Below are 12,915 nucleotides of genomic sequence, written 5' to 3'. Positions count from 1 at the left end.
GGAAAGCTTTTACCTTTTGTTTTCTCCAGCTCCTTCCTCTCCTTGGTGCAGAGGCCGTTTGATGGACTTGTGCAAAGGGAAGGCACAGGAGTGGTTTTTCCTTTGTGTCACTGTCAGGGGTTCTAAGGCCTCCGTGGGGAAGGACAGGAAAGAGTGTAGAGCAGGGATCTGAGACAGTTTAATCAATGCCCTTTACTCCTCCACCCCACTTTCCCTCCCAACCCTTTTCTGTGGTCAAAGGCTCCTTGGGAGACCCAGGCCCTAAGGGGAAGAAAGTTCTGGGAAAGAGGACAAAACCTGAGAACCAGAAGGACCTTTAACAGTCAGGCAGTCTAACTTTCTCATTTTGCAGATGGAAACACTCAAGGTCAGAGAGGAGAGAGTGATTTGACCCAAACCAAACAACATTACAGAGGACAGATTTTCTTCCACCCAGGCCAGGACTCTGTCTCCAGCACCATCTAGGCCCCACCAATTTAATTTTGGTTCCAAAGGGGACCATGCTGGGCACCACCACATCTCTTTATCCCCACATCCCCCTCAGCCCTATTGGTTTCAACCACTTCTGCCCGGCCATTTCAGCTCCTCCCTGATTAGGGCAAACTTTCAGGGGCCCTGTTCTGACCAGTGGGAGGAATGTGGAGCTCCAGGGCTCTCAAGAAGGCTGACAGAGGTGGAGATCCCCCAGGGTAGAAATACTCGTCGAGTCTCTCACAAGTTCTGTGACTAAGATAGGCAAGATTACTCAAGTAAACTTGAGAGCCTTGAGGTTTTTGAAGCAATGCAGAAACCAGTATTTCAAATAATTCTTTCTAATTACTGCCACCCACAGTGAAGACATCAAGAGAAACCTTTACTTTGATAATTCTAGGAGGTGAAATCTCACCCCAGGAACCACTTTTATCTTCCACCAAACACATGCACGTTGTAAAAGCAATGCAGGGAGAGAGCAGAGTGAATGTGTGTTTGAAAGCAGGGGTGGTGGAGGGAAGGTGGATACACCCCTAGAAGGGCTGTGAATATGGAAATTTCATTCCTCAATTATCTGAAGCAGGAGAGTCTGCAGAATTAGGATATAAAGGAGTGCAGGTGGAGGACAGTCAGAAGGAATTTCAAGTCATGATACAGGTTTCTGGCTCTTCCTTCCCAGGTTGGGCAAACCTCAGTGAGGTGAGGTGCAGCGGGGTCTGGCTTGGCTCAAACCATGGCTCTTCATGTTCTTATCTCTACTAAAACCTGTGGGAATAGACTTGTTGGCTAGGCAGGGACTGCCCCTACTTCTGTTCAGAGTCTTCAAGGGATATTAGTTGAACTGGGGAAAATGGCTAGAGGCCGGGAGGTGAGGGAGTGAATGGTGAGCATGGACGGTGGGGCTGTGGGTGACGTGGGGGAAGGGGCTGGGAATCTGTATGGCAGGTATGGGAACAGAGTCTTGGGCTGATGCTCAGGGTTGGCACTGCCAGCAGCTAGGCCTATGGGTCTAGAAAGGCTGATTAGGATAAGGGACTGAAGTACTCCCAGGTCCTTTTAGGTGGGGGATACTTTCAGGACTGGGTTGGGTCAGCCAGTCAGAAAGTAGCCTTCCTAGGAGCTTTACATCGGAGAGCTGCTGCCCCCAACTGATGCACCTTGGCACACAAGAGTTAGGCCACTGTGTCTGTCCTGTCCCACACCCTTGCTCCAGATGATCTTTACCACCTGACTCACGAACATAAACACTGTGTACACCCGGAGTCCACCTGACGCGGAGCTTGGGACTGCTCCACAAATCTCCAGCATGCTTTTGGAAGCCCTTCTTTATTGGGAAATAAATACAGTGTGAAACATGTGGGCCAGTCAACATCTGTGGTTTTGGAGGCCAAAAGGAAGGAGTCTGACTTGCTCAGAACTCAGATCTCCATGAGCTGGTCACTCCCCACGATCACCTCGTTCACTCGTTTAGCTACAAAAGAAAAGGAAAAAAGTTTCCTGAGAACTGGCAGCAAGATGACATTTCAAACCCAAACCCAACTGCTTTTTTTTTTTGTGGGGGGGGGTACAGAGTTTCACTCTTGTCACCCAGGCTGGAGTGCAAAGGCGCAATCTCGGCTCACTGCATCCTCCACCTCCCAGGTTCATGCGATTCTCCTGCTTCAGCCTCCGAGTAGCTGGGATTACAGGCACCCACCACCAGGCCTGGCTAATTTTTGTACTTTTAGTAGAGATGGGGTTTTCATCATGTTGGCCAGGCTGGTCTCGAACTCCTGACCTCAGGTGATCTGCCAGCCTCAGCCTCCCAAAGTGCTGGGATTACAGGTGTGAGCCACCACGCCCAGCCAAACCCAACTGCTTCTAATTCTGTGTTCACAAAAATTTATTTCTCTATTATTGTGGCTCTGTTCTTGAGAAGCTCTTGGGAATAGGGGTATGAGAGAGGGAGCACCTTCCTATGCAGGAGGATGGGACCAACTTTCTACATACCTGGCTGTGGTGAGCTTTAAATAGGAGAACTGAAACTGGGTCTTAAAGGGTGAACAGTTTCTCCAGGCAGTGATGGAAAGGAAGATACTCTAGGCTGTGAGAACAGCAAGGGCAAAGACAGTGAGATGGGAGAAAAGGGACCATGAAGTACTGTGGTGTGGCCAGAGGATAGGAAACGAGGGGATAAGAGTAAGAAATGAGGCTAACAGGATAAATGGTGATAGTCAAAGAAAGGGCAATACCTTATATATAATATGGAAATAATGACACCTACTGCATAGGGTTGTTGTGAGAATTAAATGAGTTAAAGGTAAGTGAATGCTCAATAAGTTGTGGCTATTATTATTTCTATAAAGGTCAAATCCATAAGGCCCTCCATGACATCTTTGCCTACCTCTCCAGCTTCATTTCCCACTGTTCTCCATTTTATTCTCCATTTTACCAATAAGCCATACTGTTTTAATATCCCCCCAGCCTCCTTTTTTTTTTTGAGACAGGGTCTTGCTTTGTTACCTAGGCTGGAGTGCAGTGGCACGATCTTGGCTCACTGCAACCTCTGCCTCCTGGGTTCAAGTGATTCTCCCGCCTCATCCCCTCCAGTAGCTGGGACTACAGGCATATGATGCCACACGTGGCTAATTTTGGTTTTTTATTTTGTATTTTTAGTAGAGATGGGGTTTCACCATGTTGGCCAGGCTGGTCTTGAACTCCTGGGCTCAAGTGATCCGCCCCGTCTCGGCCTCCCAAAGTGCTGGGATTACAGGTGTGAGGCACTGCACTTGGCTCTGTTTTATACCTTTGAACTTTGGCACATGCTGTTGCCTCTGCCTAGAATGCTTCCTCCTCCATTTTTTCCCATTGCACTCTTATTACCCTATGTGCCCTAATGTAGCACCTGTAATATGTGATGCCTTCCCTTTTGAACTGTCCATTTCCTGCTTTGTGAAACCACTGTACCTAATACAGTGGTTAATACAGGTACCTAATACCTAATACCTAATCTCTATTCCTACATCATTATACCATTCTCCTCTACTTCACTATAAGAACATTGAGGGCGCCAGGCATGGAGGCTCACGCCTCTAATCCCAGCACTTTGGGAGGCCGAAGGGGGCGGATTACCTGAGGTCGTGAGTTTAAGACCAACATGATGAAACCCTGTCTCTACTAAAAATACAAAATTGGCTGGGCATGGTGGTGCGTGCTTGTAATCCCAGCTTCTCGGAAGGCTGAGGCAGGAGAATTGCTTGAACCCATGAGGTGGAGGTTGTGATGAGCCAAGATGGCACCATTACACTCCAGCCTGGGCAACAAGAGTGAAACTCTGTCTCAAAACAAACAAACAAACAAAAAACAAGAACATGAGAGGAGAGATGGAACAGTGTAGTTATGGTTATATCCCCAGTGTATAGCACAGCGACTGCCCCATGATGATTTTAGAGGTTTTGGGTAATGATAAAGATAGGATATGGTCATGTAAGTGGAGAGCTAAAGCCGAATGGAGATGAAGGTTGGTAGAGAAGTTCAGGGAATCATGAAGCTGGAGTGCTGATGAATATGTTTAAGTTGTCCAAGATGTTGTGGACAAGTGAGGGAGAGGAGAGGAAGACTGTGAACCATAGGCTAAAGCTCTTAATAAATGTAGGGAAGTACCCTGGAAGCTGACCAATGATGGGGTGAAAGGTAAGAAGAGCTATAGAAAACTTTCAAGGAAAAAGAACCATGGAAAGGAGGCAGTGAGCCAATGACCTGGAAGGGGCAGGGGGAACTAGGGAACAGAGACTAGATCTGGCATGTTGGGGTTGATGTATTTTCACAGCGATTCAGTAAGCTGGAGGAAACCTGTAGGGGCACAACAAGCAGAACGAGGCCGGGTGCGGTGGCTCACTCCTGCAATCCCAGCACTTTGGGAGGCCAAGGTGGGTGGACTGCCTGAGCCCAGGAGTTTGAGACCAGCCTGGGAAAGACACCATCTCTACAAAAAATAAAAATATTAGCTGGATGTGGTGGCACATGCTTGTGGTCTCAGCTACTCAGGGGCCAGGGTGGGAGGTCGCTTGAGCCCGGGAGGTCAAAGCTACAGTGAGCTGTGACTGTGCCATCTACACTTCAGTCTGGTGGTGACAGAGCAAGACCCTGTCTCAAAAAAACAAAAAACTAAGCAAAGCTAGTGATGTTTGGTCAGGGATGGGAGTAGGCTCCAGTAAATACACTGGAAAATCTCTGGGCTGGAATCAGGTTGGGAAAGATCCCAAGGGGAAAAATATAAGGGAGGATGATAAGTTGGGAAAATAGCAATGGGATAGAAGGGAAAAACATCACAAATAAAAAGTGCACTGTTGGGAAACTGGGAAGGCTTCCTGCTGGCCAGGAAGATTTGACCTATGTCAAGTATACGTCAACCCCTTGACCTATACCAGGTCTACCTTCATGGTCAAAGAACTGATCACTCTGGCCACAGGGAAGAGATCTAAGTTCTCTCACTGACTGTAAGAAGAGACTCAGATGAAGCATGCTTTTAGCAGTTAGTGGTTTTTTTTTTTTTTTTTTTGAGATGGATTCTTGCTCTGTCACCCAGGCTGGAGTGCAGTGGTGTGATCTGCGCTCACTACAACCTCCACCTCCCAGGTTCAAGTGACTCTCCTGCCTCAGCCTCCCAAGTAGCTGGGACTACAAGTGTGTGCCATCATGAACAGCTAATTTTTGTATGTTTAGTAGAGATGAGGTTTCACCATATTGGCTGGGCTGGTCTCAAACTCCTGACCTCAAGTGATCCAATTCTTCCAGTTGCCACATAAAATGGTGTCAGACCCAGTCTGGGTTATCTCTGCTGTGCCAAGGTTTGGGGGCTGCCATGCATTATCCTTGGGTCCTGTATTCTCTGTGCTTTGACCACTGGTTAAGGTCCCAGCTTTGATGGCTACCTTGCTGCTTTTCCTGGTGGTTTGACAGGCTATAAGAAGACCTAACTGACCGGGCGCAGTGGCTCATGCCTATAATCCCAACACTTTGGGAGGCCAAGGTGGGTGAATCACCTGAGGTCGGGAGTTCACAACCAGCCTGACCAACATGGAAAAACCCCGTCTCTACTAAAAACACAAAAAATTAGCCGGGTGTGGTGGCACATGCCTGTAATTCCAGCTACTCAGGAGACTGAGGCAGGAGAATTGCTTGAACCCAGGAGGCGGAGGTTTCGGTGAGCTGAGATTGCACCACTGCACTCCAGCCTGGGCAACAAGAGTGAGACTCCGAATCAAAAAAAAAAAAAAATTGACAGTGATGTCAACTGCTGTCTAAAGATGGCTTTATCAATTTATGTTCTAGCCCGCAGTATATGTATGTGCTTGTTTCCCACATCCTCACCAGCCTTTGGCATTATCGGTGCTGGTGTGAGAAGTAAAAATGGAATCTGTGATTGTAATCTGGTTTACCTTTGGCTTCAATCCTCTGGCCACTTCCAATCAAGCAGTCCTTGATGTCTGCACCCTTCTCGATCACAGCATTGTTGCAGATGACACTGCCTTGGATGTTGCTTCTGTAACACAGTAGCCAAGTTAGGGAGGACCCAGGGCTTGCATCACCATCCTCATTACTATTGGTTGGGGGTTCTGGCTCCTCCCTAGGCCAGGAACAGCTGGGCAGTCTAGTTAATAGCTACTCACCTCAAGTTATGAGTGAAAGACAGAATGGTAAGCCAAGGGAGGGCCTGGCTTCAGAGAAATCCAGATTTGGGACTATGCTCATAATGATCTTTCTCTAAGGCCTGAAAAGATATTCTGACTTCAGTTCCTTTTTTTTTTTTTTGAGACAGAGTTTCACTGTGTCACTTGGGCTGGAGTGCAGTGGTGTGATCATAGCTCACTGCAGCCTCTAAAACTTCTGGGTTCAAGTGATCCTCCCACCTCAGTCTGTAGCTAGGACTACAGGTGCACACTACCATGCCGGGCTAATTACTTCAGTTCTAGGATCCCAGAACCTAGAGGTCTAAATTCCATCCAACCTCTTCTTTGGTCTGGGGCTGGTCCTTAGGCTGACATCACTGCTACTTCTTATCTGAGAATATATACCAAATTTCATTTGCAGCTCAGAAATTGCAAATCCTCCTAGGAGATCAACTCTGGAAACAATGGGCTCCCCACACTCTCACCACAGACTCTGGTTAAGCAAAGTGATACTCACTCAAAAAAAAATTTTTGTCTTTGAGATATGGTCTCAGTCTATTGCCCAAGCTAGAATGCAGTGGCGCGATCTTGGCTTACTACAGCCTCCACCTCGTGGGTTCAAGCAATTCTGCCTCAGCCTCCCAAAGTGGCTGGGACTACAGGGCCACCACACCTGGCTAATTTTTATATTTTTAGTATAGATAGGGTTTCACCATGTTGGCCGGGATGGTCTTGAACTCCTGGCCTCAAGTGATCCACCTGCCTCAGCCTCCCAATGTGTTGGGATTATAGGAGTGAGCCACCACGCCTGGCCTAAACAATTTTTTAAGAGATAAGGTATCATTATGTTGCCCAGGCTGGCCTCGAATTCGAGCTCAAGCAATTCTCCTGCCTCAGCCTCTCAAGTCTCTGGGACTACAGGTGCCCATCACTATGCCTGACTAAAAAGGATTTTTTAAAAACCAACTCCATTCCACATAAAAGACTACTCCAGATCCTAAAGCATATCCCAAGAGCAGCACCACTTGCTCATAGCATTTAAATGTATTTAAAAAGCATCCTCCTAGGCCAGGTGTTGTGGCTCACCCCTGTAATACCAGCACTTTGGGAGGCTGAGGTGGAAGGATCACTTGGGCCCAGGAGTTCAAGACCAGCTTGGGTAGCACTGTGAGACTCTATCTCTACAAAAAATAAAAAAGCTAGCTGCATGGTGGTGCATGCCTGTAGTACCAATTATTCAGGAGGCTGAGGCAGGAGGATTGCTTGAGCGCTGGAGGTAGAGGCTGCGGTGAGCTGTGATCGCACCACCGCACTCTAGCTTAGGTGATAGAGGGAGATCTTGTCACAAACAGAGCATCTTCTTGGCTCTTAAAGACTGCCAGGTTGGAGGAAAGGTCCTTTTGAAAATTATGACTAATGTGGCTGGGTGTGGTGGCTTATACCTGTAATCCCAGCACTTTGGGAGGCCGAGGCAGGTAATCACCTGAGGTCAGGAGTTCGAGACCAGCCATGGCCAACATGGTGAAACCCCACCTCTACTAAAAATACAAAAATTAGCCAGGCATGGTGGTGCGCACCTGTGATCCCAGCAACTCAGCAGGCTGAGGCAGGACAATCAATTGAACCTGGGAGGTGGAGGTTGCAGTGAGCTGAGATTGCACCATTGCACTCCAGCCTGGGCAATAAGAGTGAAACTCTATCTCAAAAAAAAAGAAAAAGAAATTTATGACTAACCTTTATTGTACATCTACTCTATGCCAGGTATTGTGCTAAATAAATACTCTCTGTACATTATAGGAGTGACTTTTACAAATCTAGTAATTTCTTTTTTCTTTTTTGAGACAGAGTCTTGCTCTGTCGCGCAGGCTGGAGTGCAATGGTGCGATCTCAGTTCACTGCAACCTCTGTGTCCCAGGTTCAAGCAATTCTTCTGCCTCAGCCTCACAAGTAGCTGGGATTACAGGTGCCCGCCACCACGCCTGGCTAATTTTTTGTATTTTTAGTAGAGGCAGGGTTTTGTCATGTTGACCAGGCTAGACTCAAACTCCTGACTTCTTGAGGTGATCCAGCCTTTTTTTTTTTTTTTTTTTTTTGAGACAGAGTCTCGCTCTGTCTCCTAGACTGGAGTGCAGCGGCATGATCTGCCTCAAGTAAACTTCAAGTGATCTGCCTGCCTCAGCCTCCCAAAGTGTTGGGATTACAGACATGAGCTACTGTGCCTGGCCACAAATCTAATAATTTCTTTTATTTGAGACAAGGTCTCACTTTGTTACCCAGGCTAGAGTGCAGTGGTGTGATCTCGACTCACTGCAGCCTCCATCTCCTGGGCTCAAGTGATCTTCCTGCTTCAGCCCCCCAAGTAGCTGAGACTCTATAGGCACATCCCATCATGCCTGGCTAACAAATCTAGTAATTTCATCTGAAAATCACCTGAGCAGTGTAAAAAATAACAAATAAAGCCACCCTCAGTGACATGGCCCCCATCAATTATTTTGGTAACTCTTGGATAGGTATTTAACTAGAAGAAAACCCGGCTGGGTGTGGTGGCTCACGCCTGTAATCCCAACACTTTGGGAGGATGAGGCGGGCGGATCATGAGGTCAGGAGATTGAGACCATCCTGAATAACATGGTGAAACCCCGTCTCTACTAAAAAAAAAACACACACACACACACACACAAAATTAGCCAGGTGTGGTGGCGGGCGCCGGTAGTCCCAGCTAGTCAGGAGGCTGAGGCAGGAGAATGGAGTGAACCTGGGAGGCGGAGCTTGCAGTGAGCAGAGATTGAGCCACTATACTCCAGCCTGGGTGACAGAGCAAGACTCCGTCTCAAAAAAAAGAGAAAACCCCTCCTAGATGATTCTGGGAGTACTATTTTTTATCTCTGATGCAGTAAAAAAGAGCATCCACATTTTGCAGATGAGGTAACAGATTCAGAGTAGTTAAATCATTCACCCAAAACCATGTAACGGCTAGTAACAGATTTCAAATCTAGGTTTGCCTGACTTCAGAATCCATAATTTAATCATAATGCAATAGAAAGAAATTAAGAAAATACTAGAGGAGACCTAGAACTGCCTTATTCTGAGCTGATAAGGCTCAGTGGAAGAAGCACTTTCCTAACAAGGGAATCATCAGTACTCCTGAGTCAGAAATGGGAAGAGAAAAAATGGGCAGCTGGAGGGGAGAAGGAGGAGGATAGAGAGGGTGTAAGCACTCTTTTTAACAAAACAAAACTAACGAAAAATTCTGAACCCAAGAGGCACGAGGGGGTTGGAAAGAGGACATTCCAAGGACTAAAAACACTGATACACAGACCATTAAAAAAGATTCTTCCCAAATGCCAAAACTTAGTAAAATGCATAAAGAAGTGCTAGCACTTTATGGCATTTCAGAGTCTTCTTTATCTCTGTTCTCCTAGGAGGTTAAAGCCTTTTGGAAAGTAACAAAAGGCCAAAACCACAGCACCTCTGTGGTGTAGGCTAGAGATGGGCAGAGACAGCACTAGTTTGCCCTTTGGCAGACTTGAGATACACTCAGTGGGTGGGCTTTAAGAGAGCTTCCATAACTTTCCAACTTGCCAAACTTGCAAAGCAGTCCTGTAAGCAGTTAGGGTGGTTCCCGCTTTTTGGGGAAAATTCCTCCAAAAGGGGTAATAAGGAAGTACAGAAAGCTTTAGATACAGAGGCTCCTGGGACAGAGCTGCCTTTCAGTTGGCTACTAGTTTATCATGGAAAAGTCTTATTTCTTTTTCCAAGGTGGTAGTAGGGGTATGCTTCCTACTTAGTCATAAGAGCCAAAGAATGTATGTTCTGAAGCTAGGCAAGAGGTAAACATAGTCAGCAGACAAGAAACAGCCAAGAGGAACTCAAGCAGCCATAATTAGAGACAGTTAAATGTCTATTTTGGAATCTGGGATATAAGTGGGAGAGATTTCTGGAAGGAAGAGACAAGAATAACTGAGGTCAGATTTCCACAGCAATAAACAGCCTGGTTTTCCTTAGGCTCAGTGGATCTGATTGGGGTCTTCAGGAACCTCCCATATTGTTTGTCTCATCCAGTTTATGTGTAACTCTTTCTGAGACACATAAACCACTGCTGTGGAGCCTGCAGATATGATAGGGAAAGTGGGGTGACCAATGGAAAACTGTGGGCTCTCCTGAAGCTCCTGGTAAGTGGATCGATGGAAGGCTTTGAGATGAATACCTGACAACAGCTTACTGGGTGTGAAGCTCTTTTCTGACCATATGTATCCTCAATTGTTCCCCAGTATTACTGTGCAGCCAAAATCACCTCCAATAGCAAGGCTGAGGTATTTTGGAAAAATTTCAACCCAACACCGTTTCTCCCCATCCAAGAAGAAACTCCAGAATCAAGGACTTTACTGGGAGTGTATCTGTTCATGCTACAGGGAATGGAAAGACAGGACTGTATCAAACAAGCCCTCTCCAGGTTGCCAACTGGCAGCAAGGACTCTGTTTTTTTTGTTTAGTGCCTAAGGAGAGAGAAGAGGTGAGTTCCTATAGTCCAACAAAAGAACTTGCTTCAGACTAGAACTACAGCTACTGCATCCTAGTTTTAACTCTCAGGTTGGCCGGGCGCGGTGGCTCAAGCCTGTAATCCCAGCACTTTGGGAGGCCGAGACGGGCGGATCACGAGGTCAGGAGATCGAGACTATCCTGGCTAAGATGGTGAAACCCCGTCTCTACTAAAAAATACAAAAAAACTAGCCGGGCGAGGTGGCGGGCGCCTGTAGTCCCAGCTACATGGGAGGCTGAGGCAGGAGAATGGCGTGAACCCGGGAGGCGGAGCTTGCAGTGAGCTGAGATCCGCCCACTGCACTCCAGCCCGGGGCGACAGACCGAGACTCCGTCTCAAAAAAAAAATAAATAAATAAAAATAAAATAAAAAGCACTCCTCTGTGCTAATGTCTAGCTGTGTTCTCTAAGACGCTGTTCAGTGATGGCTGAGACTAATGGAGACTTGGTCCTCATTTCTCCTTGGTGGGTTCAAATTTCAAGCGCAGATGCAGGTTTTGCAAAATTACTCTGAAAATTGTAATGCTTCACTGGAAAGGAGGCCATGAGAAAAACAGAGTTCTATAGTAAGATCACTGCTTGGCCAGACACACCACACTATGCTATGTGGTGGCGTATCACCTGAGGAAGAAGGCTTACTGGGAAGCAAGAGTGCCTCCAAATTCTTGCTCCTCTTCTGGCTTTAGGTAGGACTTTTCTTCAGTTCTTTCAAGGCAGGAAAGGGAACTCCCATATATCTAATGTCTAATACATCTCAGTCATTATATACAGCACTTTACACTAATTTTATTTTATTTATTTATTATTATTATTATTATTATTTTTTGAGATGGGAGTCTCGCACTGTTGCCCGGACTGGAGTGCAGTGGCGCGATCTTGGCTCACTGCGATTCTCCTGCCTCAGCCTCCCAAGTAGATGGGATTACAGGCATCTGCCACCATGCCCAGCTAATTTTTTGTATTTTTAGTAGAGATGCGGTTTCATTATGTTGACCAGGCTGGTCTCAAATGCCTGACCCACCCACCTCGGCCTCCCAAAGTGCTGGAACTACAGGCATGAGCCACCACACCCAGCCTATACTCATTTTATAACTGAATCCTTTCAGCAAACTTGCAGGGATGGTGGCATTTATTCCAATTTTTACAGAGAAAATTGAGACTCACAGATATTAGGCAATATGCCCAGGCCTAAAGTGACACTCCACTGTATCACAGGTTCCTACCTCAGATATTGACTTAGAGAATATTCGGCAAAGAGCCACGAAACTTCTCAGTAACTCTGAGGATGGGCAGGTTTTTTTCTTTTTTGAAGATTAGTTGGCAGGCTTTCTAAACTACTCACGACCCTGGGGGAAAGGGAATAAAACTGAAGATACGTGTAGCTTTTCTAGGCCTGTGACTAAGGTCTGCTTTAGGCCAACTCAACACTTGGGCCCAAAGATTATGGCTGAGTCACCTATATCTCTCTAGGTACTGGGAGCCTCCTAACCTAAGCCCTTCTAAGCTGGGTCCAAGAATCTCTCTAGAGAAAGAGCCATGTGTCATTTTTACTAAAAATTATTATTATTATTATTATTTTTAGTGTATTTTTTTTTTTTTTTGAGACAGAGTCTTGCTCTGCCGCCCGGGCTGGAGTGCAGTGGCCGGATCTCAGCTCACTGCAAGCTCCACCTCCCGGGTTTACGCCATTCTCCTGTCTCAGCCTCCCGAGTAGCACGGACTACAGGCGCCCGCCTCGTTGCCCGGCTAGTTTTTTGTATTTTTTTTTTAGTAGAGGCGGGGTTTCACCGTATTAGCCAGGATGGTCTCGATCTCCTGACCTCGTGATCCACCCGTCTCGGCCTCCCAAAGTGCTGGGATTATAGGCTTGAGCCACCGCGCCCGGCCAAAAATTATTTTTTATTATTTATAATTTAAAACATTTTTTTTTGGGAGAGATGGAATCTTGTTATGTTGCCCAGGCTGGTCTCAAACTCCTGGCCTCAAGTGATTCTTCTGTCTCAGCCTTCAAAGGGTTGGGATTACATGTGTGAGCCTGCATCCGGCAACTATGTATTATTATTATTATTATTATTTTTTTTTTTTTTGAGATGGAGTCTCGCTCTGTCACCCAGGCTGGAGTTCAGTGGCCAGATCTCAGCTCACTGCAAGCTCCGCCTCCCAGGTTTACGCCATTCTCCTGCTTCAGCCTCCCGAGAAGCTGGGACTACAGGCACCCGCCACCTCGCCCGGCTAGTTTTTTTTTTTTTTTTTT

The 12,915-nt window shown here is 46.7% G+C and overlaps 1 protein-coding gene across 2 annotated transcripts in view; it reads right to left on the bottom strand.

The window, feature by feature from the left end:
• Nucleotides 1–1,716: 1,716 nt before the first annotated feature.
• EIF2B3 (eukaryotic translation initiation factor 2B subunit gamma) overlaps nt 1,717–12,915 on the bottom strand; it is a 146,493-nt gene continuing 135,294 nt past the window's right edge. For both annotated transcript variants that reach the window (XM_023221430.1, XM_023221431.1), the window contains exons 11-12: nt 5,892–5,995; nt 1,717–1,942 (exon numbers count right to left, since the gene is read on the bottom strand). In XM_023221430.1, coding sequence (XP_023077198.1) covers nt 1,890–1,942; nt 5,892–5,995 — 157 coding nt within the window. In that variant the 3' untranslated portion in view covers nt 1,717–1,889. The remainder of the gene's footprint in view (nt 1,943–5,891; nt 5,996–12,915) is intronic.

Source organism: Piliocolobus tephrosceles, chromosome 1 (genome assembly GCF_002776525.5).
Source record: "Piliocolobus tephrosceles isolate RC106 chromosome 1, ASM277652v3, whole genome shotgun sequence".
In the NCBI taxonomy this organism is placed as follows: Eukaryota; Metazoa; Chordata; class Mammalia; order Primates; family Cercopithecidae; genus Piliocolobus; species Piliocolobus tephrosceles.
Note: the sequence above shows the minus strand (reverse complement) of the source record. Positions and strands in the feature narration are given on the sequence as shown.